The sequence below is a fragment of the Ranitomeya variabilis genome, chromosome 1 (genome assembly GCF_051348905.1).
Source record: "Ranitomeya variabilis isolate aRanVar5 chromosome 1, aRanVar5.hap1, whole genome shotgun sequence".
Taxonomy (NCBI): Eukaryota; Metazoa; Chordata; class Amphibia; order Anura; family Dendrobatidae; genus Ranitomeya; species Ranitomeya variabilis.
Genome location: NC_135232.1, coordinates 4,680,366 through 4,705,002, shown reverse-complemented (window position 1 = coordinate 4,705,002; position 24,637 = coordinate 4,680,366). Strand labels below are relative to the sequence as shown.

The window sequence follows — 24,637 nt, the reverse complement described above, 5'->3', positions numbered from 1 at the left end:
GCTCTAGGGGACTGAGTTTCTCCCCCCACACCGTTAGTTGGTGCGGGGGTTCTTGAAATCTCAGTGTGGATATTTTGTAAGGGTTTTTTACTGACCGCATAGATTCCCTTTTCTATTTTCTGCTATCTAGTATTAGTGGGCCTCATTTGCTGAATCTGCTTTCACCCCTGTGTATGTGCCTTCCTCTTACCTCACCGTTATTATTTGTTGGGGGCTTCTATATCTTTGGGGATTATTTCTCTGGAGGCAAGAGAGGTCTTTCTTTCTCTCTAGGGGTAGTTAGTTCCTCAGGCTGGCTCGAGATGTCTAGGATTTTTAGGCACGTTCACCGGCTACTTCTAGTGTGTTTGGATAGGTTCAGATTTGCGGTCAGTCCAGTTTGCCACCTCCCTAGAGCTTGTCCTATGTTTGTTACTTAGCTGGAGTAATTTGTGATCCTCAACCACTAAGGATCATAACACTTATCATGTATCTCTGTATACAGGGAGCTCCCCCTAGTGGTGGCTGCAGACAGGATCTTATCATGTATCTCTGTATACAGGGAGCTCCCCCTAGTGGTGACTGCAGACAGGATCTTATCATGTATCTCTGTATACAGGGAGCTCCCCCTAGTGGTGGCTGCAGACTGGATCTTATCATGTATCACTGTATGCAGGGAGCTTCCCCTAGTGGTGACTGCAGACAGGATCTTATCATGTATCACTGTATACAGGGAGCTCCCCCTAGTGGTGACTGCAGACGGGATCTTATCATCTATCTCTGTATACAGGGAGCTCCCCCTAGTGGTGATTGCAGACGGGATCTCATCATGTATCTCTGTATACAGGGAGCTCCCCCTAGTGGTGACTGCAGACAGGATTTTATCATGTATCTCTGTATACAGGGAGCTCCCCCTAGTGGTGGCTGCAGACAGGATCTTATCATGTATCTCTGTATACAGGGAGCTCCCCCTAGTGGTGGCTGCAGACAGGATCTTATCATGTATCTCTGTATACAGGGAGCTCCCCCAAGTGGTGACTGCAGACAGGATCTTATCATGTATCTCTGTATACAGGGAGCTCCACCTAGTGGTGGCTGCAGACAGGATCTTATCATGTATCTCTGTATACAGGGAGCTCCCCCTAGTGGTGGCTGCAGACAGGATCTTATCATGTATCTCTGTATACAGGGAGCTCCCCCTAGTGGTGACTGCAGACAGGATCTTATCATGTATCTCTGTATACAGGGAGCTCCCCCTAGTGGAGGCTGCAGACAGAATCTTATCATGTATCTCTGTATACAGGGAGCTCCCCCTAGTGGAGGCTGCAGACAGGATCTTATCATGTATCTCTGTATGCAGGGAGCTCCCCCTAGTGGTGACTGCAGACAGGATCTTATCATGTATCTCTGTATACAGGGAGCTCCCCCTAGTGGTGACTGCAGACAGGATCTTATCCTGTATCTCTGTATACAGGGAGCTCCCCCTAGTGGTGTCTACAAACAGGATCTTATCATGTATCTCTGTATACAGGGAGCTCCCCCTAGTGGTGACTACAAACAGGATCTTATCATGTATCTCTGTATACAGGGAGCTCCCCCTAGTGGTGGCTGCAGACAGGATCTTATCATGTATCTCTGTATACAGGGAGCTCCCCCTAGTGGTGACTGCAGACAGGATCTTATCATGTATCTCTGTATACAGGGAGCTCCCCCTAGTGGTGACTGCAGACAGGATCTTATCATGTATCTCTGTATACAGGGAGCTCCCCCTAGTGGTGACTGCAGACAGGATCTTATCATGTATCTCTGTATACAGGGAGCTCCCCCTAGTGGTGGCTGCAGACAGGATCTTATCATGTATCTCTGTATACAGGGAGCTCCTCCTAGTGGTGACTGCAGACAGGATCTTATCTTGTATCTCTGTATACAGGGAGCTCCCCCTAGTGGTGTCTGCAGACAGGATCCTATCATGTATATCTGTATACAGGGAGCTCCCCCTAGTGGTGACTGCAGACAGGATCTTATCCTGTATCTCTGTATACAGGGAGCTCCTCCTAGTGGTGACTGCAGACAGGATCTTATCATGTATCTCTGTATACAGGGAGCTCCCCCTACTGGTGACTGCAGACAGGATCTTATCATGTATCTCTGTATACAGGGAGCTCTCCCTAGTGGTGGCTGCAGATAGAATCTTATCATGTATCTCTGTATACAGGGAGCTCCCCCTAGTGGTGGCTGCAGACAGGATCTTATCATGTATCTCTGTATACAGGGAGCTCCCCCTAGTGGTGACTGCAGACAGGATCTTATCATGCATCTCTGTATACAGGGAGCTCCCCCTAGTGGTGACTGCAGAGAGGATCTTATCATGTATCTCTGTATACAGGGAGCTCCCCCTAGTGGTGACTGCAGACAGGATCTTATCATGTATCTCTGTATACAGGGAGCTCCCCCTAGTGGTGGCTGGAGACAGGACCTTATCATGTATCTCTGTATACAGGGAGCTCCCCCTAGTGGTGACTGCAGACAGGATGTTATCATGTATCTCTGTATACAGGGAGCTCCCCCTAGTGGTGACTGCAGACAATTTGTCATGTATCTATGTACAGTATATATGCTATTTATGACAGCCTGCAGGAATATTAGATCTTTTCTGGCTCCTTTTTCTCCATGTAGCTCTTTTCCTTATTTTATGTCCTCAGTTTGGTTACTCCATGAGTCTATAGCACAATCCTTTATCGGACCCTTTTTAGCTCTATGTTCCCCACAATCCTGAATGTTCCTCTGGAGTATTACTCTTTTCATACCGCCTTTATTATATCACTTTCCTCCGCGTATTATATGACGTTATTGATGACCTGTGTGTATATCGCCGTACCCGGCGTATTGAGTGTGCGGATGATTGTGGTCAGATGTTCGGGTCGTTAGGTTTCTATAAATTAGTAAGTAACCATCTATAGATGTCTGTATGCTGGTCGCTAAGGGCCACTGCTCAGCTATGTTCAGATATTACATGTCCCTCTGCTCCTATGATGTTGCATTGCGCTGTGAGTGTAGTGCGGCCCAGTGGGGGATTGCCCTGCTCTGCTAAGGGCCAGTCCGATCCTGGACACAGTCATCGCTCATCACCCCACACTCTACTGACAGTGTATTCGAGCACTGCACCCACCAGGGGCTTCCATGTAGTATGCAGCTCCTCACGGAGTCACCATCCTTCTTTTATTATTAGGAGAGGGACCATGACCTTCATCCAAAGCTCCTCGGTGGTGCCGAGCTCTGCTGCTTCCATCCAGCCCTAGACCAGGTTGTCACCCTCCTGGGAGTCCATTGTTGCCCTGGGATAGATGCTCCTGATATGACTGCCCACCCTGCCCTGTGATGCCTTCTCCTTTACTGTCTTGGGTCTGTGTGTGACTGTCTCGCTTTGTCCTAGAGAGGCTCCAGTTATGGCTCCTTAATGACGGCTCATGGCAAATACCAAATCTTTGCCAACACAGGACACTTCAAGGTGATGACTCCCAGGAGTCTCTGTCATGTTTCTGTCTTCTTTCTCTGTTTGCTCTTTGTGTATCTCTCTCTATTGTCTCAGTCTCTCCTGATATTTTGTGTCTACATAACAACATGGACTCAATATCTCAGAATGAATGTCCTGCACCTGTTATAAGTTCTTATCAAATGTAATAATATAACTACTATAATACTGCCCCTATGTACAAGAATATAACTACTATAATACTGCCCCTATGTACAAGAATATAACTACTATAATACTGCTCCTATATACAAGAATATAACTGCTATAATACTGCTCCTATGTACAAGAATATAACTACTATAATACTGCCCCTATGTACAAGAATATAACTACTATAATACTGCCCCCTATGTACAAGAATATAACTACTATAATACTGCCCCTATGTACAAGAATATAACTACTATAATACTGTCCCTATGTACAAGAATATAACTACTATAATACTGCCCCTATGTACAAGAATATAACTACTATAATACTGCTATGTACAGAATATAACTACTATAATACTGCTCCTATGTACAAGAATATAACTACTATAATACTGCTCCTATGTACAAGAATATAACTACTATAATACTGCCCCTGTGTACAAGAATATAACTACTATAATACTGCTCCTATGTACAAGAATATAACTACTATAATACTGATCCTATGTACAAGAATATAACTACTATAATACTGCCCCTGTGTACAAGAATATAAGTGCTATAATACTGCCCCCTATGTACAAGAATATAACTACTATAATACTGCCCCTATGTACAAGAATATAACTACTATAATACTGCCCCCTATATACAAGAATATAACTACTATAATACTGCCCCTGTGTACAAGAATATAACTACTATAATACTGCTCCTATGTACAAGAATATAACTACTATAATACTGATCCTATGTACAAGAATATAACTACTATAATACTGCCCCTGTGTACAAGAATATAACTACTATAATACTGTCCCCTATGTACAAGAATATAACTACTATAATACTGCCCCTATGTACAAGAATATAACTACTATAATACTGCTCCTATGTACAAGAATATAACTACTATAATACTGCCCCCTATGTACAGGAATATAACTACTATAATACTGCTCCTATGTACAAAAATATAACTACTATACTACTGCCCCTATGTACAAGAATATAACTACTATAATACTGCCCCTATGTACAAGACTATAACTACTATAATACTGCTCCTATGTACAAGAATATAACTACTATAATACTGCCCCTGTGTACAAGAATATAACTACTATAATACTGCCCCCTGTGTACAAGAATATAACTACAATAATACTGCCCCTATGTACAAGAATATAACTACTATAATACTGCCCCCTATGTACAAGAATATAACTACTATAATACTGCCCCTATGTACAAGAATATATCTACTATAATACTGCCTCTATGTACAAAAATATAACTACTATAATACTGCTCCTATGTACAAGAATATAACTACTATAATACTGCCCCTATGTACAAGAATATAACTACTATAATACTGCTCCTATGTACAAGAATATAACTACTATAATACTGCCCCTATGTACAAGAATATAACTACAATAATACTGCTCCTATGTACAAGAATATAACTACTATAATACTGCTCCTATGTACAAGAATATAATTACTATAATACTGCTCCTATGTACAAGAATATAACTACTATAATACTGCCCCCTGTGTACAAGAATATAACTACAATAATACTGCCCCTATGTACAAGAATATAACTACTATAATACTGCCCCCTATGTACAAGAATATAACTACTATAATACTGCCCCTATGTACAAGAATATATCTACTATAATACTGCCTCTATGTACAAAAATATAACTACTATAATACTGCTCCTATGTACAAGAATATAACTACTATAATACTGCCCCTATGTACAAGAATATAACTACTATAATACTGCTCCTATGTACAAGAATATAACTACTATAATACTGCCCCTATGTACAAGAATATAACTACAATAATACTGCTCCTATGTACAAGAATATAACTACTATAATACTGCTCCTATGTACAAGAATATAATTACTATAATACTGCTCCTATGTACAAGAATATAACTACTATAATACTGCCCCTATGTACAAGAATATAACTACTATAATACTGCTCCTATGTACAAGAATATAACTCCTATAATACTGCCCCTATGTACAAGAATATAACTACTATAATACTGCTCCTATGTACAAGAATATAACTACTATAATACTGCCTCCTATGTACAAGAATATAACTACTATAATACTGCCTCCTATGTACAAGAATATAACTACTATAATACTGCCCCCTATGTACAAGATCGTAACAACTATAATACTGCTCCTATGTACAAGAATATAACTACTATAATACTGCTCCTATGTACAAGAATATAACTACTATAATACTGCCCCTATGTACAAGAATATAACTCCTATAATACTGCCCCTATGTACAAGAATATAACTACTATAATTCTGCCCCCTATGTACAAGAACGTAACAACTATAATACTGCTCCTATGTACAAGAATATAACTACTATAATACTGCTCCTATGTACAAGAATATAACTACTATAATACTGTCCCCTATGTACAAGGATATAACTACTATAATACTGCCCCTATGTACAAGAATATAACTACTATAATACTGCCCCTATGTACAAGAATATAAGGAGCAGTATTATAGTAGTTATACTCTTGTACATAGGGAGCAGTATTATAGTAGTTACATTCTTGTACATAAGGGCAGTATTATAGTAGTTATATTCTTGTGCATAGGAGCAGTATTATAGTAGTTATATTCTTGTACATAGGAGCAGTATTATAGTAGTTATATTCTTGTACATAGGGAGCAGTATTAGGCTACGTTCACATTTGCGGTCAGCGCCGCAGCGTCGGGCGCCGCAGCGTCGCCGCATGCGTCATGCGCCCCTATATTTAACATGGGGGCGCATGGACATGCGTCGCACTTGCGTTTTGCGCCGCATGCGTCACTGCGGCGCCCGCGTCCGGGCGCAGAGGACGCAGCAAGTTGCATTTTTGCTGCGTCCAAAATCAATGAAAAAAAGGACGCATGCGGCGCAAAACGCAGCGTTGTGCATGCGTTTTGCTGCGTTTTTGTTTGCGTTGTGCGTTGCGGCGCTGACGCTGCGGCGCACAACGCAAATGTGAACGTAGCCTTATAGTAGTTACATTCTTGTACATAGGGTCAGTATTATAGTATTTACATTCTTGTACATAGGGGGCAGTATTGTAGTAGTTATATTCTTGTACATAGGGGCAGTATTATAGGAGTTATATTCTTGTACATAGGAGCAGTATTATAGTAGTTATATTCTTGTACATAGGAGCAGTATTATAGTAGTTACATTCTTGTACTTAAGGGCAGTATTATAGTAGTTATATTCTTGTACATAGGAGCAGTATTATAGTAGTTATATTCTTGTACATAGGGAGCAGTATTATAGTAGTTATATTCTTGTACATAGGGGCAGTATTATAGTAGTTACATTCTTGTACATAGGGGCAGTATTATAGGAGTTATATTCTTGTACATAGGAGCAGTATTATAGTAGTTATATTCTTGTACATAGGGAGCAGTATTATAGTAGTTACATTCTTGTACATAGGGGCAGTATTATAGTAGTTACATTCTTGTACATAGGGGCAGTATTATAGTAGTTATATTCCTGTACATAGGGGCAGTATTATAGTAGTTATATTTTTGTACATAGGAGCAGTATTATAGTAGTTATATTCTTGTACATAGGAGCAGTATTATAGTAGTTATATTCTTGTACATAGGAGCAGTATTATAGTAGTTATATTCTTGTACATAGTGGGTAGTATTATAGTAGTTATATTCTTGTACATAGGAGCAGTATTATAGTAGTTATATTCTTGTACATAGGGGGCAGTATTATAGTAGTTATATTCTTGTACATAGGGGCAGTATTATAGTAGTTATATTCCTGTACATAGGGGGCAGTATTATAGTAGTTATATTCTTGTACATAGGAGCAGTATTATAGTAGTTATATTCTTGTACATAGGGAGCAGTATTATAGTAGTTACATTCTTGTACATAGGGGCAGTATTATAGTAGTTACATTCTTGTACATAGGGGCAGTATTATAGTAGTTATATTCCTGTACATAGGGGCAGTATTATAGTAGTTATATTCTTGTACATAGGGGCAGTATTATAGTAGTTATATTCTTGTACATAGGAGCAGTATTATAGTAGTTATATTCTTGTACATAGGGGCAGTATTATAGTAGTTATATTCTTGTACATAGGGGCAGTATTATAGTAGTTATATTCTTGTACATAGGAGCAGTATTATAGTAGTTATATTCTTGCACATAGGAGCAGTATTATAGTAGTTATATTCTTGTACATAGGGGCAGTATTATAGTAGTTATATTCTTGTACATAGGAGCAGTATTATAGTAGTTATATTCTTGTACATAGGAGCAGTATTATAGTAGTTATATTCTTGCACATAGGAGCAGTATTATAGTAGTTATATTCTTGTACATAGGGGCAGTATTATAGTAGTTATATTCTTGTACATAGTTGCAGTATTATAGTAGTTATATTCTTGTACATAGGGGCAGTATTATAGTAGTTATATTCTTGTACATAGGGGCAGTATTATAGTAGTTATATTCTTGCACATAGGAGCAGTATTATAGTAGTTATATTCTTGTACATAGTTGCAGTATTATAGTAGTTATATTCTTGTACATAGGGGCAGTATTATAGTAGTTATATTCTTGTACATAGGAGCAGTATTATAGTAGTTATATTCTTGCACATAGGGGCAGTATTATAGTAGTTACATTCTTGTACATAGGGGCAGTATTATAGTAGTTATATTCTTGTATATAGGGGCAGTATTATAGTAGTTATATTCTTGTACATAGGAGCAGTATTATAGTAGTTATATTCTTATACATAGGAGCAGTATTATAGTAGTTATATTCTTGTACATAGGAGCAGTATTATAGGAGTTATATTCTTGTACATAGGGGCAGTATTATAGTAGTTATATTCTTGTACATAGGGGCAGTATTATAGTAGTTATATTCTTGCACATAGGAGCAGTATTATAGTAGTTATATTCTTGTACATAGGAGCAGTATTATAGTAGTTATATTCTTGTACATAGGGGCAGTATTATAGTAGTTATATTCTTGTACATAGGAGCAGTATTATAGTAGTTATATTCTTGTACATAGGGGCAGTATTATAGTAGTTATATTCTTGTACATAGGAGCAGTATTATAGTAGTTATATTCTTGTACATAGGGGCAGTATTATAGTAGTTATATTCTTGTACATAGGAGCAGTATTATAGTAGTTATATTCTTGTACACAGGAGCAGTATTATAGTAGTTATATTCTTGTACATAGGGGCAGTATTATAGTAGTTATATTCTTGCACATAGGAGCAGTATTATAGTAGTTATATTCTTGTACATAGGAGCAGTATTATAGTAGTTATATTCCTGTACATAGGAGCAGTATTATAGTAGTTATATTCTTGTACATAGGAGCAGTATTATAGTAGTTATATTCTTGTACATAGGAGCAGTATTATAGTAGTTATATTCCTGTACATAGGAGCAGTATTATAGTAGTTATATTCTTGTACATAGGAGCAGTATTATAGTAGTTATATTCTTGTACATAGGAGCAGTATTATAGTAGTTATATTCCTGTACATAGGAGCAGTATTATAGTAGTTATATTCTTGTACATAGGAGCAGTATTATAGTAGTTATATTCTTGTACATAGGGGCAGTATTATAGTAGTTATATTCTTGTACATAGGAGCAGTATTATAGTAGTTATATTCTTGTACATAGGGGCAGTATTATAGTAGTTATATTCTTGTACATAGGAGCAGTATTATAGTAGTTATATTCTTGTACACAGGAGCAGTATTATAGTAGTTATATTCTTGTACATAGGGGCAGTATTATAGTAGTTATATTCTTGCACATAGGAGCAGTATTATAGTAGTTATATTCTTGTACATAGGAGCAGTATTATAGTAGTTATATTCCTGTATATAGGGGGCAGTATTATAGTAGTTATATTCTTTTACATAGGAGCAGTATTATAGTAGTTATATTCTTGTACATAGGGGCAGTATTATAGGAGTTACTGTATATTCTTGTACTTAGGGGCAGTATTATAGCTGTTAAAGATCATGGATTTCCATTTTTAATGACTTTATGGCTTTTTGAGGTCATAGATTTGTCACAGACGCTGTGACTGTTGTTGCCATCTGACCAGCTGTCTTCTGTCTTTATCGTTTCTGCTTGTCTCTTCTTGACCTGTCTCTTAGTGGCTGCTGTCTCGCGGTCCTGGCGCCTGATCTAACTGTGTCTTGTGCTGTTTTTTCAGGGCAATGTAGTCGCCATTAAACATGTGAATAAGAAGCGCATCGAGCTGACCAGACAGGTCCTGTTCGAGTTGAAACATGTAAGTATGAGGACATTGTGAGCTCTTCAGACTCCATGTAACCATGTAGTGTATGGACGTCAACCTTCAGGGTACAGCCCCCTTGTGAAGAATCACAGGATTTCAGACCCCTAAGTTAATATATAAGTGTGAAGCCCCTTTAATGCTGATCACACTCGCACTTTGCTGTTAGAATTTCATTGGGACATTAGTGAGAAATCCGTCCTTGAAGTTGTATGCTCCAGTTTATCGGGGTGCGCGTCACTCCTCAGCTCTGCTGCACTTCTCCACCTCCGTGCCCGATCAATGGCCACTTCCACATCATCTTCAGGAGATCACTGCGCCGGAGCCCCCTTTTGGTGATATGATGATCAGCATTAAAGGGGCTTTACACTCTTACCTTTAGTTAAGGGTCAAGTATGCAGGACTTCACAGAAGTCTCCATCTAGAGATCTGCTCTTAATAACGGTTTGCTACACATGGAGCCAATTCACAAAGCTGGCAGACAGTGGCGAGCCACACATCAGGGGCCCGCGAACCACAGGTTGGGGACCCCTCATCTTGCCATAGGACAGCCATTGCTGACTGGATTCCTGTGTGGATAGGAGAATGTGCAGCGCTGTGCAGAAGTTTTAGGCAGTGGAGGAATAAATGCTGAAGTCAGAAGCTTTCAGTAACAGATGGTGTGATATGTCATGTGGGTATCATTTTGTGTATATTTATATTTTACTGATTTTCATAGTGTTCTCTTGTTGCCCTGTATCATTCTGTGTATTCCCCATATTGTCTAGAGTCTCAATTACCTTCCAAAAGGCTGATAATTGGATTAGCTCACTGACTGTCTGCAGCCTGACTGTATCTATGCCTCTTGATGACCCCCTGTAGTGCCTTAATCCCCGAGGCACCTTTCTCAGGTCTGGGAGGCCTGAAAACCACCCCAACCTGTCTGACTACCCCTGGACATAAGGAGTGGGCTGGGGAGGACAGGAGCTGGGAAGTCAGTTCCTGTGTGGTGAGGATGGTGTGAACACAGCACGTCAGAGAGAAAGGGAAGCATATGGATTTTTTTTATAATCTGTATGCTGAATTATTGGACTCTCATCTCCTTGGATATTTTATCCTGTTACTGAACTGCATTCGTGTTCTGGACTAGTGTATCCTCAGTGTGGTGGATTGTTTATGGACCTTTTAGTTTTGCCTATAATAAAGGTCTTGGGACTGTTCACACTTCCCTCGCTCTGTTGATTGTGTGGTATCGGAGAAGGACCCTGTGGCAACTGGTGGCAGCAGTGGGATCAACATAATTTAACCCAATGGAGAACCATCCACAGAGTGAATACAGAAATTGGACTGTATCCAGTTTACAGGAGAGAGCCAGAGACCTGGGCCTGAACTACCAGGGACTGGCTAAAGAAGCCTTAATTGACCTACTGGTGGGTGCTAGCCCGGCCACCTCCTCCCAGATATCTGAAGGACAAGCACTGGAGACAGGGAACCCCACCCCAAAAAGCCAGTGGTTGGGGAGTACGAAGAAGAGATGGTGGTTCTGGGCCCAGGCGTCTCTCAGGAGTACAAGGAGGAGGCTGCCCGTCAGGCACAGCGGACACAAGAAGCAATGGAGCTCGAAAGAGGGAGTAACGCAATGTGGAATGTAAACCCAACTATCCGGGAGCCTGTTTGGATCACCCGGACAGAGTTTAAGCCATTTGATGAGGCTTCCGGAGATGTGGAGGGGTTCTTCAAGGACTTTGAGCAGCAGTGTGCTGTGATGGAGTTACCCCACTCTGGCTGGATGCGTTTGTTAGTGGGACTCCTGAACGGTAGCCTGGTTGAGGCTTACTGAACCATTGACGCACAGCGGAATCGGGATTATAACATTGTAAAGCGAACTATCCTGGATTACCATGCTATCACCTCAGATTCATATAGGCCAAGTTCCGAGACCTCCCATGGTCTACGGGGGGATGGTTTAGGATGTATGCACATAAGATGTCCCAGGCATGTCGGAGATGGCTGGAACCAGAAAACGCCTTTACTGTGGAAGATGTTATACAGGCGTTCCTTATAGAAACATTTCTTGCCAAGTGCCCCACAGAGGTATGGGAATGGGTCCGGGAGCGCACCCTGTGTACCGTGGATAGAGCTGCAGCCCTGGCTATCCGACCACAATGGAGGAGGCTTCTGGACAATGAACCACGGCCTTCTCCCGCTCCCTGTCCCCCTCCGATTATATCTGCCCTTGCACCTAGTCGCAAGCCGATGACACTCACGCCTCACAATCCTGGGCCCCAACAGTTCCGACCATGACCTGGGGTATCACAGAGAGGAGATGTTATGGGTGTGGGCAACCTGGACATTTGCAGTCTGGCTGTCCCTCAATGATTCGGAGGGAGCCCCACGCAGCCCCACCTCATCCAGTGCATCTTGTGCACTCTTATCCCGCCTGAGGAAGAGCTACCACCACCCCCACCAGAGTGGACCACCGACCGCGGCACCATAGATACCCCTCCTGGAATGTATAGACTCCGGCCTTTGTCCTTTAGCTACCTAGAACAACGGCAACGCCACCTGCAGGATGTGTTAATTGATGGATACAAAGTGTCAGAATTTAGAGACACGGGGCATTCCTGACGATCGCTGACCCCCGTGTGGTTCGACCCGAGGCAATTCACCAGGGTCTGGGAATTCCCATTGTCCTGGCAGGGGGTGCCCACAAATATATACAGCGAGCTTCTGTGCATTTGGATTATGGTTGTGGAGAAAAACTGTGTTGGATTGGAGTTATGGGAGGACTTACTGCAGATATCCTCCTTGGGAATGACATTGGGGAGTTACAAAGTCATTTTGTGGGAGCAGTCACCCGACTACAGGCCCTTCAAGCACTACGTCATCCGGACCACACCGGGGAGCAACCACCACAAACCGCATCAGAGTTGGTAAGCAATACGTTCGCTGCTACTACATTGGGAGAGTCTTGGGATAGAGAGGAGTTTAGGAGAAAAATAGAGGGTGACACTACCTTAGCAGCCCTTAGGCTAAGGGCAGAAACTGGGCACATGGGAGATAATGGGGATAGCTTCACTCTAGAAAACAGACTGTATTATCGTGTAACAAAGGTCAGTGACAGGGGCAACCCTGACGCAACGACCGGGCAACTCATTGTCCCTCAGAAGTACAGGGCACAGCTACTCCAACTGGCCCATGACATCCCCTTGGTTGGGCATCAAGGGAGGAAAAAGACGGAAAAGAGACTCACCCAAAGTTTTTACTGGCCTGGCATCTCGCAGTCGGTAGCTCATTATTGCCGCACCTGTGATATGTGCGAGCGAATGCGGCATCCAGGAGCTCGATATAAGGTACCCCTGCAATCCCTGCCCATAATTGAAGAACCATTTCAACGTGTAGCTGTCGACATCATAGCTCCTCTGGCCCACCCCAGCTGGTCGGGGAAAAAATGTATTCTAACAGTGGTGGACTATGCCACTCGGTATCCAGAAGCTGTGGCCCTGTCCCGAATTACAGCAGTAAAGATAGCCGAGGCCCTTGTTACCATCTTTACCCGGGTAGGGTTTCCTAGTGAAATATTATCGGATCAAGGCACTCAGTTCATGTCAGATCTGGTCCAGTCCCTATGGCATACCTGTGGTGTTCGAGCTATTCGCACCACCCCATACCACCCGCAGACCAAAGGACTATGTGAACACTATAATTGAACCCTAAATAATATGCTGAGGGCTTTTGTTGATTTTGAAAAAGACTGGGAAAAATACCTGCCACATCTCCTCTTGGCCTATCAGGAGGTTCGCCAAGAGTCCACAGGGTTCTCTCCCTTCGAACTATTGTTTAGCCGGAAGGTCCGTGGGCCTCTCACTCTTCTGAAAGAACACTTGGAGGGAGATATCTCAGACACCAGAATGCCCATCATTCCCTATGTTCTAGAGTTCAGAGACCGTCTCGCCCAGCTAGCTACCTTGGCTAAAGAACATCAGCGAATGGCCCAGTCCAGACAAAAAACCTGGTATGACCGTAATGCCAGGACCCGGGAATTTATGGAAGGACAACAAGTGCTCATGATTACTGCTTCCCCTTCCAACAAGCTTCAAGCAGTGTGGGAAGGCCCTTATCAGGTTGTCAAGAAAATTAATGACACTAACTACGTTATTGCCCTGGACTCTAGTTGTCGACGACAGAAAACCGTCCACATTAACATGCTGAAAGACTACCACGACCGATCTCTGCCTGTTCTAGCCGTCTGCCACCCCCTAGTGATACTGCCACCGACAAGTATCTCCCCGATCTTCTCCAGGTCGCCCAAGCATGAGGATCACTGGAACAAGTGCCCCTAGGCTCCCATTTATCGGATATACAAAAGGACGATATTTTCGCCGTACTAAGGCCGAGGGCTGCTGCTTTCTCCTCTCAGCCGGGGAAGACTACTCTCACCAGTCACCATGTGGAAACCCCCGGACAACGCCCCATCCAGCAGGCTGCCTACCGGGTTTCAGAGGCTGTTCAAGGCATGATAAAGAACGAACTGGAGGAGATGAAACGACTGGGAGTTGTTCAGCCATCTCACAGTTCTTGGGCCTCTCCTGTCGTCCTGGTCCCCAAGAAGGATGGTACAACACGATTCTGCGTTGATTACAGACGATTAAATGATGCCACCAAGAGTGATGCTTACCCCATGCCCAGGATTGATGATCTATTGGATTGTCTGGCCAGTGCCCAATTTGTGACCACGTTAGACTTGAGCAAGGGGTACTGGCAGATGCCCCTAATGGAGGACGCTCGGGAGCGCTCGGCCTCCATTACTGCCTTTGGGCTTTTTGAGTTCCTGGGAATGCCCTTTGGGATGAAAAATGCCCCCGCTACTTTCCAGAGACTGGTAGATCGACTGTTACAACAATGTCAGGACTTTGCCTGTGCTTACTTGGCATTTAAATGGCGCTTCCGGCAATCGTGCCGGAAATACGCACACCTGTGACCTGTGTCACATGATCGCGGGTCACCGGTGTGTCGGCTTGACAACCAGAGGTGTCCTAGAGACCTCTATGGTTATAAGTGCCGGATTGCTCTGAGCGCCACTCAGTGGTTGGCGCTCATAGCAAGTGAGCAATTCTGCTACATAGAGGCGATCTGAGCATCGCCTCTGTGTAGCAGAGCCGATCGGGTTGTGGCAGTTTCTAGTCTTCCATGGAGGCTATTGAAGCATGGCAAAAGTTAAAAAAAAAAATGTTTTTAAAAATATAAAATAGTAAAAAATATCTAAAAGTTCAAATCACCCCTCTTTCACCCCATTCAAAATAAAACAAAAAAATAAAAATAAAATCACACCTACACATATTTGGTATCGCCGCGTTCAGAATCGCCCGATCTATCAATAAAAAAAGGATTAACCTGATCATTAAATGGCGTAGCGAGAAAAAGTCAAAACACCAAAATTACGTTTTTTTTGGTCACCACAACATTGCATTAAAATGCAATAAAAGGCGATGAAAAGAACGTATCTGCACCAAAATGGTATCATTAAAAACGTCAGCTCGGCACGCAAAAAATAAGCTGTCACCGGACCCCAGATCATGAAAAATGGAGACGCTACAGGTATCGCAAAATGGCGCAATTTTTATTTATTTTTTTACCAAAGTTTGGAATTTTTATCACCATTTAGATAAAGAACCTAGACATGTTAGGTGTCTGTGAACTCGTAATGACCTGGAGAATCATAATGGCAGCTCAGATTTAGCATTTAGTGAACCTAGCAAAAAAGCCAAACAAGTGTGGGATTGCACTATTTTTGTAATTTCACCGCACTTGGAATTTTTTTTCCCATTTTCTGGTACATGACCAATGGTGTCGTTCAAAACTCCAACTTGTCCTGCAAAAAACAAGCCCTCACATGGCCATATTGACGGAAAAATAATAATGTTATTGCTCTGAGAAAAAGGGGAGCAAAAAACGAAAACGCAAAAACGAAAAACGCTTCGGGGTTAAGGGGTAAAATAAATTTCAGTAACGTGTTCAATATTTTACCCCTGTAATTCATTATTACACATCATTTATGGACAACTATGGGGATTTCTGTCATGTGTGGATTGAATGAGTTGTTACCGACATCTGGGGAGAATTTCATGTCATTAGCACCTTTAGAAAATTGGTGATGAGAAGAATAGTTATTTCACTCACTCTGTCTGTCATCTATCTATCATCTATCTATTATCTGTCTATTATCTATCTATTATCAATCTATCTATTATCTGTCATCTATCATCTATCTATCTATTATCTATCTATATCTACCATCTATCTATTATCAATCTATCTATTATCTGTCATCTATCTATTATCTGTCTATTATCTATTATCTGTCATCTATTATCAATCTATCTATTATCTATCTATATCTACCATCTATCTAATCTATCTATTATCTGTCATCTATCTATTATCTGTCATCTATCTATTATCTATTTATCTATTATCTGTCATCTATCTATTATCTGTCATCTATCTATTATCTATCTATATCTATTATCTATCTACCATCTATCTATTATCTATTTATCTATTATCCATCTATCTATCTATTGTCTATTTATCTATTATCTATCTATCTACCTATCTATCTATCTATCGTACACATGCAGACCGTCCATTATACACATTGTTATCCGGCATCGCCCGTCCTCAGCAGGGCTCATTATCTATCTATTATCTATCTATCTATCTATCTATCTATCTATCTATCTATCTATCTATCTACCTATCTATCTATCTCCTATCTATCTATCTATCTATCTATCTATCTATCTATCTATCTATCTATCGTACACATGCAGACCGTCCATTATACACATTGTTATCCGGCATCGCCCGTCCTCGGCAGGGTTCATTATCTATCTATTGTCTGTCTATCTATCTATCTATCTATCTATCTCCTATCTATCTATCTATCTATCTATCTACCTATCTATCTATCGTACACATGCAGACCGTCCATTATACACATTGTTATCCGGCATCGCCCGTCCTCGGCAGGGCTCATTATTATCTGTTTTCTTCTTCTCTACAGATGAGGGATGTTCAGTTCAATCATCTGACCCGGTTCCTCGGTGCCTGCATCGATGCTCCTAACATCTGCATTGTGACCGAGTATTGCCCCCGGGGCAGTTTGCAGGTATTCTTTGTGTAGCGAGGTCACAGCTTTCCATGTAATTATAAGAAGGATGACATATAGGAAGCAGAGGAGTGAGGAGCCATGGGGCAGATAAGACGGTGGAAGACCTGAAACGGGCAGATGACATCACCACAACAGACAGAGGTCCTGTAGAATGACTCCGCCAGGAACACAGACAAAAAGTTGATCTTATACACACGTGGTCAAAATTGTTCGTTCCCCTCGTTTAATGACAGAAAACCCACAATGGTCACAGAAATAACTTGAATCTGACAAAAGTAATAATAAATAAAAGATCTATGAAAAGGAAAGTCAGACATTGCTTTTCAACCATGAGTCCACAGAATTTTTTCAAAAAATAAAGCTCATGAAATCGGCCTGGACATAAATGATGGTACCCCTGAAAATAATTTGACAAAGGGGACCTGTTAGATCACTTTGTGTCCACTAACTATCATCACAGGGGTCTACAATCCTGGAATTAGTGAGTGGCTGGTATATAGGGCTACAGATCCTCACTGTGCTGTTTGGTGACATGGTGGTATCAGTATCACACTCAACATGGACCAGAGGAAGCGAAGGAAAGAGTCGTCTCAGGAGATCACATAGAATATGATAGACAGACATGTTACAGGTAAAAGTTATAAGACATCTCCAAGTTCCTGTGACTACAGCTGCACATATTATTCAGAAATGTAAGATCCATGGGACTGTAACCAACCTCCCTGGACGTGGCCGCAGGAGGAACATTGGTGACAAATCAAAGAGACGGATAATACGAATGGTAACAAAAGAGCCAGAAAAACTTCTAAACAGATTAATGGTGAACTTCAAGCTCAAGGACCATCAGTGTCAGATCGCATCATCCATCATTGTATGAGCCAAAGTGGACTTCATGGGAGACGCCAAGGAGGACACCATTGTTGGAAAAGAAAATCATAAAAAACCCAGACTGGAATTTGTCAATCTACATGTTGACAAGCCACAAAGCTTCTGGAAGAATGTCCTATGGACAGATGAGACAAAAATGGAACTTTTTGGCAAGGTACATCAGCTCTATGTTCACAGACGGAAAAATGAAGACTATCAAGAAAAGAACACTGTCCCTACTGTGAAACATGGAAGAGGCTCTGTTATGTTCTGGGGCTGCTTTGCTGCATCTGGCACAGGGTGTCTAGAATCTGCAGGGTACAATGAAATCTCAAGACTATCAAGGGATTGTAGAAAGAAATGTGCTGCCCAGTGTCAGAAAGTTTGGTCTCAGTTGCAGGTCATGGGTCTTGCAACAGGTTAATGACCCAAAACACACAGCTAAAAACACCCACAAATGGCTAAGAGGAAACATTGGACTATTCTGAAGTGGCCTTCTATGAGCCCTGACCTAAATCCTATTGAGCATCTTTGGAAAGAACTGAAACATGCCGTCTGGAAAAGGCAACCTTCATACACGAGAGAACTGGAGCAGTTTGCTCTTGAGGAGTGGGCAAAAATACCTGTCGGGAGGTGCAGAAATCTCATTGACAGTTACAGGAATCATTTGATTGCAGTGATTGCCTCAAAAGGTTGGGCAACAAAATAAACTGCACAAAAAAATAAAGAGACCACTAAAATCCCACATCCTAGATATCACTGAATGAAATATTCCAGTTGTAAATCTTTATTCATTACATAGTGGAATGTGTTGAGAACAATAAAACCTAAAAATGATCAACGTAAATCACAACTAATATCCCACGGAGGTCTGGAGATGGAATGATGCTCAAAATCAAAGTGGAAAATGAAGTTACAGGCTGATCCAACTTCAGTGGAAATGCCTCAAGACAAGGAAATGATGCTCAGTAGTGTGTATGGCCTCCACGTGCCTGTATGACCTCCCTACAATGCCTGGGCATGCTCCTGATGAGGTGGCGGATGGTCTCCTGAGGGATCTCCTCCCAGACCTGGACTAAAGCATCCGCCAACTCCTGAACAGTCTCTGGTGCAACGTGACATTGGTGGATGGTGCGAGACATGATGTCCCAGATGTGTTCAATCGGAATCAGGTCTGGAGAATGGGCGGGCCAGTTCATAGGTTCAATGCCTTCATCTTGCAGGAACTGCTGACACACTCCAGCCACATGAGGTCTGGCATTGTCCTGCATTAGGAGGAACCCAGGGCCAATCGCACCAGCATATGGTCTCACAAGGGGTCTGAGGATCTCATCTCGGTACTTAATGGCAGTCAGGCTACCTCTGGCAAGCACATGGAGGGCTGTGCAGCCCTCCAAAGAAATGCCACCCCACACCATTACTGACTAGTGATGAGCGAGTGTACTCGTTGCTCGGGTGACCTCCGAGTATTTATGACTGCTCGGAGATTGTTTTCATCACGGCAGCTGAATGATTTACAGCTAGTAGCCAGGCTGAGTACATGTGGGGGTTGCCCGGTTGCTAGGGAATCCCCAAATGTAATCAGGCAGGCTAGTAGCTGTAAATCATTCAGCTGCCTCGATGAAAACCTAATCTCCGAGCAGTTATAAATACTCGGAGGTCACCCGAGCGTGCTCAGGAAAACCAGAGCAACGAGTACACTCGCTCATCACTATTACTGACCCACTGCCAAACCGGTCATGCTGAAGGCTGTTTCAGACAGCAGATCGCTCTCCACGGCGTCTCCAGAACCTGTCACGTCTTTCACATGTGCTCAGTGTGAACCTGCTTTCATCTGTGAAGAGCACAGGGCACCAATGTTGAATTTGCCAATCCTGGTATTCTGTGGCAAATGCCAAGCGTCCTGCATGGAGTCGGTTTCTAACCATTTGTGCAGACACATATACATTTGTGGCCTGCTGGAGGTCATTTTGCAGGGCTCTGGCAGTGCTCCTCCTATTCCTCCTTGCACAAAGGTGGAGTTAGCGGTCCTGCTGCTGGGTTGATGCCCTCCTACAGCCCCCTCCATGTCTCCTGGTGTACTGGCCTGTCTCCTGGTATCTCCTCCAGCCTCTGGACACTACGCTGACAGACACAACAAACCTTCTTGCCACAGCTCGCATTGATGTGCCATCCTGGATGAGCTGCACTACCTGAGCCACTTGTGTGGGTTGTAGAGTCCGTCTCATGCTACCACGAGTGTGAAAGCACAACCAACATTCAAAATTGACCAAAACATCAGCCAGAAAGCATTGGTACCGAGATGTGGTCTGTGGTCTCCACCTGCAGAACCACTCCTTTATTGAGGGTGTTTTGATAATTGCCAATAATTTCCATCTATTGTCTGTTCCATTTGCACAACAGCAGGTGAAATTGATTGTCAGTCAGTGTTGCTTCCTAAGTGGACAGTTTGATTTCACAGAAGTTTGATTTACTTGGAGTTATATTCTACTGTTTAAGTGTTCCCTTTATTTTTTTGAGATGTGTATTAAGTTAAGGGTACCATCATTTCTGTCCAGGCCTATTTCATGAGTTTTTTTTTTTTAATTCTGTGGAAGCATGTTTGAAAAGCAATGTCTGACTTTCTTTTTTGTAGATCTATTATTTATTATTATTTTTGTCAGATTGAAGTTATTTATGTGACCATTGTTGGTTTTTCTGTCATTAAACCGGGGTACCAACAACATTGACCGTGTGTATATGTGGGAACACACCGGATAGGAAGGAGAGTATAGAAGATATACAGAGGTAACAAGATGTTGGGTTTGATACAGAGGTGAGAAGATAATGGGTCTGATATGGAGGTGAGAAGGTGGTGCGGCAGATACAAAGCTGAGGAGATAATTGGGCAGATACGGAGGTGAGAAGATAATGGGGCAGATACGGAGGTGACAAGATGGTGGGGCTGAAACGGATGTGAGAAGATGGTGGGGAAGATACAAAGGTTAGAAGATAATGGGGCAAATACAGAGGTGAGAAGATAATGTGGCAGATACAGAGGTTAGAAGATGGTGGGTCTGATGCAGAGCTGAGAAGATAGTGGATCTGATACTGAGATTAGAAGATCGTGGGGCAGATACGGAGGTGAGAAGATGGTGGGTCTAATATTAAGCTGAGAAGATAATTGGGCAGATACGGAGGTGAGAAGATGGTGGGTCTGAAACAGGTGAGAAGATGGTGGGGCAGATCAAAAGATAGAAGATAATGGGGCAGATACAAAGGTGAGAAGATAATGTGGCAGATACAGAGGTGGCAAGATAATGGGACAGATACGGAGGTGAGAAGATGGTGGGTCTGAAACGGAGGTGAGAAGATGGTGGGGCAGATAGAAAGGTGAGAAGATAATAGGGCAGATAGGGAGGTGAGAAGATGATAGGTCTGAAGCGGAGGTGAGAAGATAATGGGGCAGATACAAAGGTTAGAAGATAATGGGGCAGATACAAAGGTTAGAAGATAATGGGGCAGATACAGAGGTGAGGAGATGGAGGGTCTGATACAGAGGTTAGAAGATGATGGGTCTGATGCAGAGCTGATAAGATGGTGGATCTTTTACTGAGATTAGAAGATGGTGGGTCTGATACAGAGCTGAGAAGATGGAGGGTCTGATATGAAGGTGAGAAGATGGTGGGTCTGAAACGGAGGTGAGAAGATGGTGGGGCAGAAACAAAGGTTAGAAGATAATGGGGCAGATACAGAGGTGAGAAGATAATGTGGCAGATACAGAGGTGGCAAGATAATGGGGCAGATACAGAGGTGAGAAGATGGTGGGTCTGATACGGAAGTGAGAAGATGGTGGGTCTGATACTGAGGTTAGAAGATGGTGGGGCAGATATGGAGATGAGAAGATAATGGGGCAGATACAGAGGTGAGAAGATGGAGGGTTTGATACAGAGGTTAGAAGATGGAGGGTCTGATACAGAGGTGAGAAGATAATGGGGCCGAAACAGAAGTGAGAAGATGGTGGGTCTGATACAGAGGTTAGAAGATAATGGGGCAGATACAGGTGAGAAGATGGTGGGTCTGATACATAGCTGAGAAGATGGTGGATCTGATACTGAGATTAGAAGATGGTGGGTCTGATACAGAGCTGAGAAGATGGAGGGTCTGATATGGAGGTGAGAAGATGGTGGGGCAAATACAAAGGTTAGAATATAATGGGGCAGATACAAAGGTTAGAAGATAATGGGGCAGATACAGAGGTTAGAAGATGGTGGGTCTGATGCAGAGCTGAGAAGATGGTGGATCTCTTACTGAGATTAGAAGATGGTGGGTCTGATACAGAGCTGAGAAGATGGAGGGTCTGATACGGAGGTGAGAAGATTGTGGGTCTGAAACGGAGGTGAGAAGATGGTGGGGCTGAAACGGAGGTGAGAAGATGGTGGGGCAGATACAATGGTTAGTAGATAATGGGGCAGATACAGAGGTGAGAAGATAATGTGGCAGATACAGAGGGTGGCAAGATAATGGGGCAAATACAGAGGTGAGAAGATGGTGGATCTGATACGGAGGTGAGAAGATGGTGGGTCTGATACTGAGGTTAGAAGATGGTGGGGCAGATATGGAGGTGAGAAGATAGTGGGGCAGATATGGAGGTGAGAAGATAATTGGGCAGATACAGAGGTGAGAAGATGGTGGGTCTGATGCTGAGATTAGAAGATGGTGGGTCTGATAAAGAGCTCAGAAGATGGTGGGTCTGATACGGAGGTGGGAAGATGATGTGGCAGACATGGAGGTGAGAAGATGTGGGGAGACACAGAGGGGAGGACAATGGACTTGTGCAGGAGGAACCTTGCATGATTCAGAATATGGGGAATTGGTCCCAGAACAACAATATGTTTCCCTTTTACTTGTAGGATATTTTGGAGAATGACAGCATCAACCTGGACTGGATGTTCCGTAACTCGCTCATCAATGACATTGTGAAGGTGAGAGGACACCTCTGTGCCATCATACAGCATCATGAGCACATCATGATGTCACGATTAACCCCTGCTGTGCTGCAACCAGTAATGACCTGCCTGGAAATGGTCAGGAGAAAGAAGGACACATATTTAATTTATTTTACTCTGCCACCAATACCTCCACAGCGCTTTGCATAGTGATTGTCCTGGTATTTAGGAGAGCTACATGCACATTGTTGGGGAACTGTCATGTGGGACGCTGTTCAGACCAGGTCGTCCGACAGACAACGGTAATTCCGCTTTTGACCACTATTTGCTCATTGGCGTCGGCTAGTTTTCGTCTGGCTGCTCCGGGGTTAATTTACCTGGTGCTCGGATTGGAAGCTGGGCCATGCCCATTGCCTTTAAATAGTTCTCCTGATCATTGGGCGTCGCCGATTATAGCTTCTGTCTTGCGTTGTTATCTCGGTCTGGTGAGGAGAGCTGGTGGTTGGAGATTCGTTGCTGGTGGTGTATATTCCTTCGTCTTATTTACTCCTTCCTATATTTGTGTTTATTTTGCCCTGCACATTTATAGTGTATTCCTGAGTGTCTGTGGCGTAGTGTATATTTCCCTTTATCCTTGTCTGTGCTAACTGTGGGTATTGGTGTATTACATTCACCGGGTGGTGGGCGGAGGTTTCAGCCTAGGGCTGAGCTCAGGAGTTAGGGTGAGGTTCGAGGCCTGAACATGCACACCATCAGTGTAAACTTCAGGTAGAGGGTCAGTCAGGATTTCCCTAGTCTTAGGCTACTTTCACACTAGCGTTAACTGCAATCCGCCACAATGCGTCGTTTTGCCGAAAAAACGCATCCTGCAAAAGTGCTTGCAGGATGCGTTTTTTCCCCATAGACTTACATTAAGCGACGTATTGCGACGGATTGACACACATCGCAACCGTCGTGCGACGGTTGCGCCGTGTTGTGGCGGACCGTCGGGACCAAAAAACGCTACATGTAACGTTTTTTGCTCACGACGGTCCGCTTTTTCCGACCGCGCATGCGCGGCCGGAACTCCGCACCCACCTCCCCGCACTTCCCCGCACCTCACAATGGGGCAGCGGATGTGCTGGAAAAATGCATCCGCTGCCCCCGTTGTGCGGCGGAGACAACGCTAGCGTCGGGAACCTCGGCCCGACGCACCGCGACGGGCCGAGCCCAACGCTAGTGTGAAAGTAGCCTTAGGGAAATTGCAGGCGCCCGGGTTATTAGCTCTCGCTCACCAAGTCTCTCCCTGACAGGAACCCAGTCAAGGAGTGATGTACTAGGCCACGGTTGCTTCCACCACTAGGTCGGTTATTGGGGAACTCACAGTGAGCGTATGGTGTATACACCTCTGATACCAGCTCATGGAATATATGTATATACCTGGTACAGTCACTGCCAGCTCCGCAAATCCCAAGAAACCTAGCTGCCCCCCCTCATTTGTACAGGCTGATTGGATGCCTGTTACAAGTAGCGTATGGCTTCAGGGATGCGGTTTACAGAGCAAAAGGAGCATGGCCATTTAGTTTTATATTTAATAAAGGAAGGTAGGCAGTGTTTATAAATTATATACAGTATATAAGAAGATACAAA

At 43.0% G+C, this 24,637-nt stretch overlaps 1 protein-coding gene across 2 annotated transcripts in view; it reads left to right on the top strand.

Annotated features, from left to right (window-relative positions):
• NPR2 (natriuretic peptide receptor 2) overlaps positions 1-24,637 on the top strand; it is a 227,265-nt gene that overhangs the window by 170,422 nt on the left and 32,206 nt on the right. For both annotated transcript variants that reach the window (XM_077281261.1, XM_077281262.1), the window contains 4 exons: positions 3,413-3,487; positions 9,980-10,057; positions 17,106-17,210; positions 22,973-23,044. In XM_077281261.1, the coding sequence (XP_077137376.1) occupies positions 3,413-3,487; positions 9,980-10,057; positions 17,106-17,210; positions 22,973-23,044 (330 nt within the window). The remainder of the gene's footprint in view (positions 1-3,412; positions 3,488-9,979; positions 10,058-17,105; positions 17,211-22,972; positions 23,045-24,637) is intronic.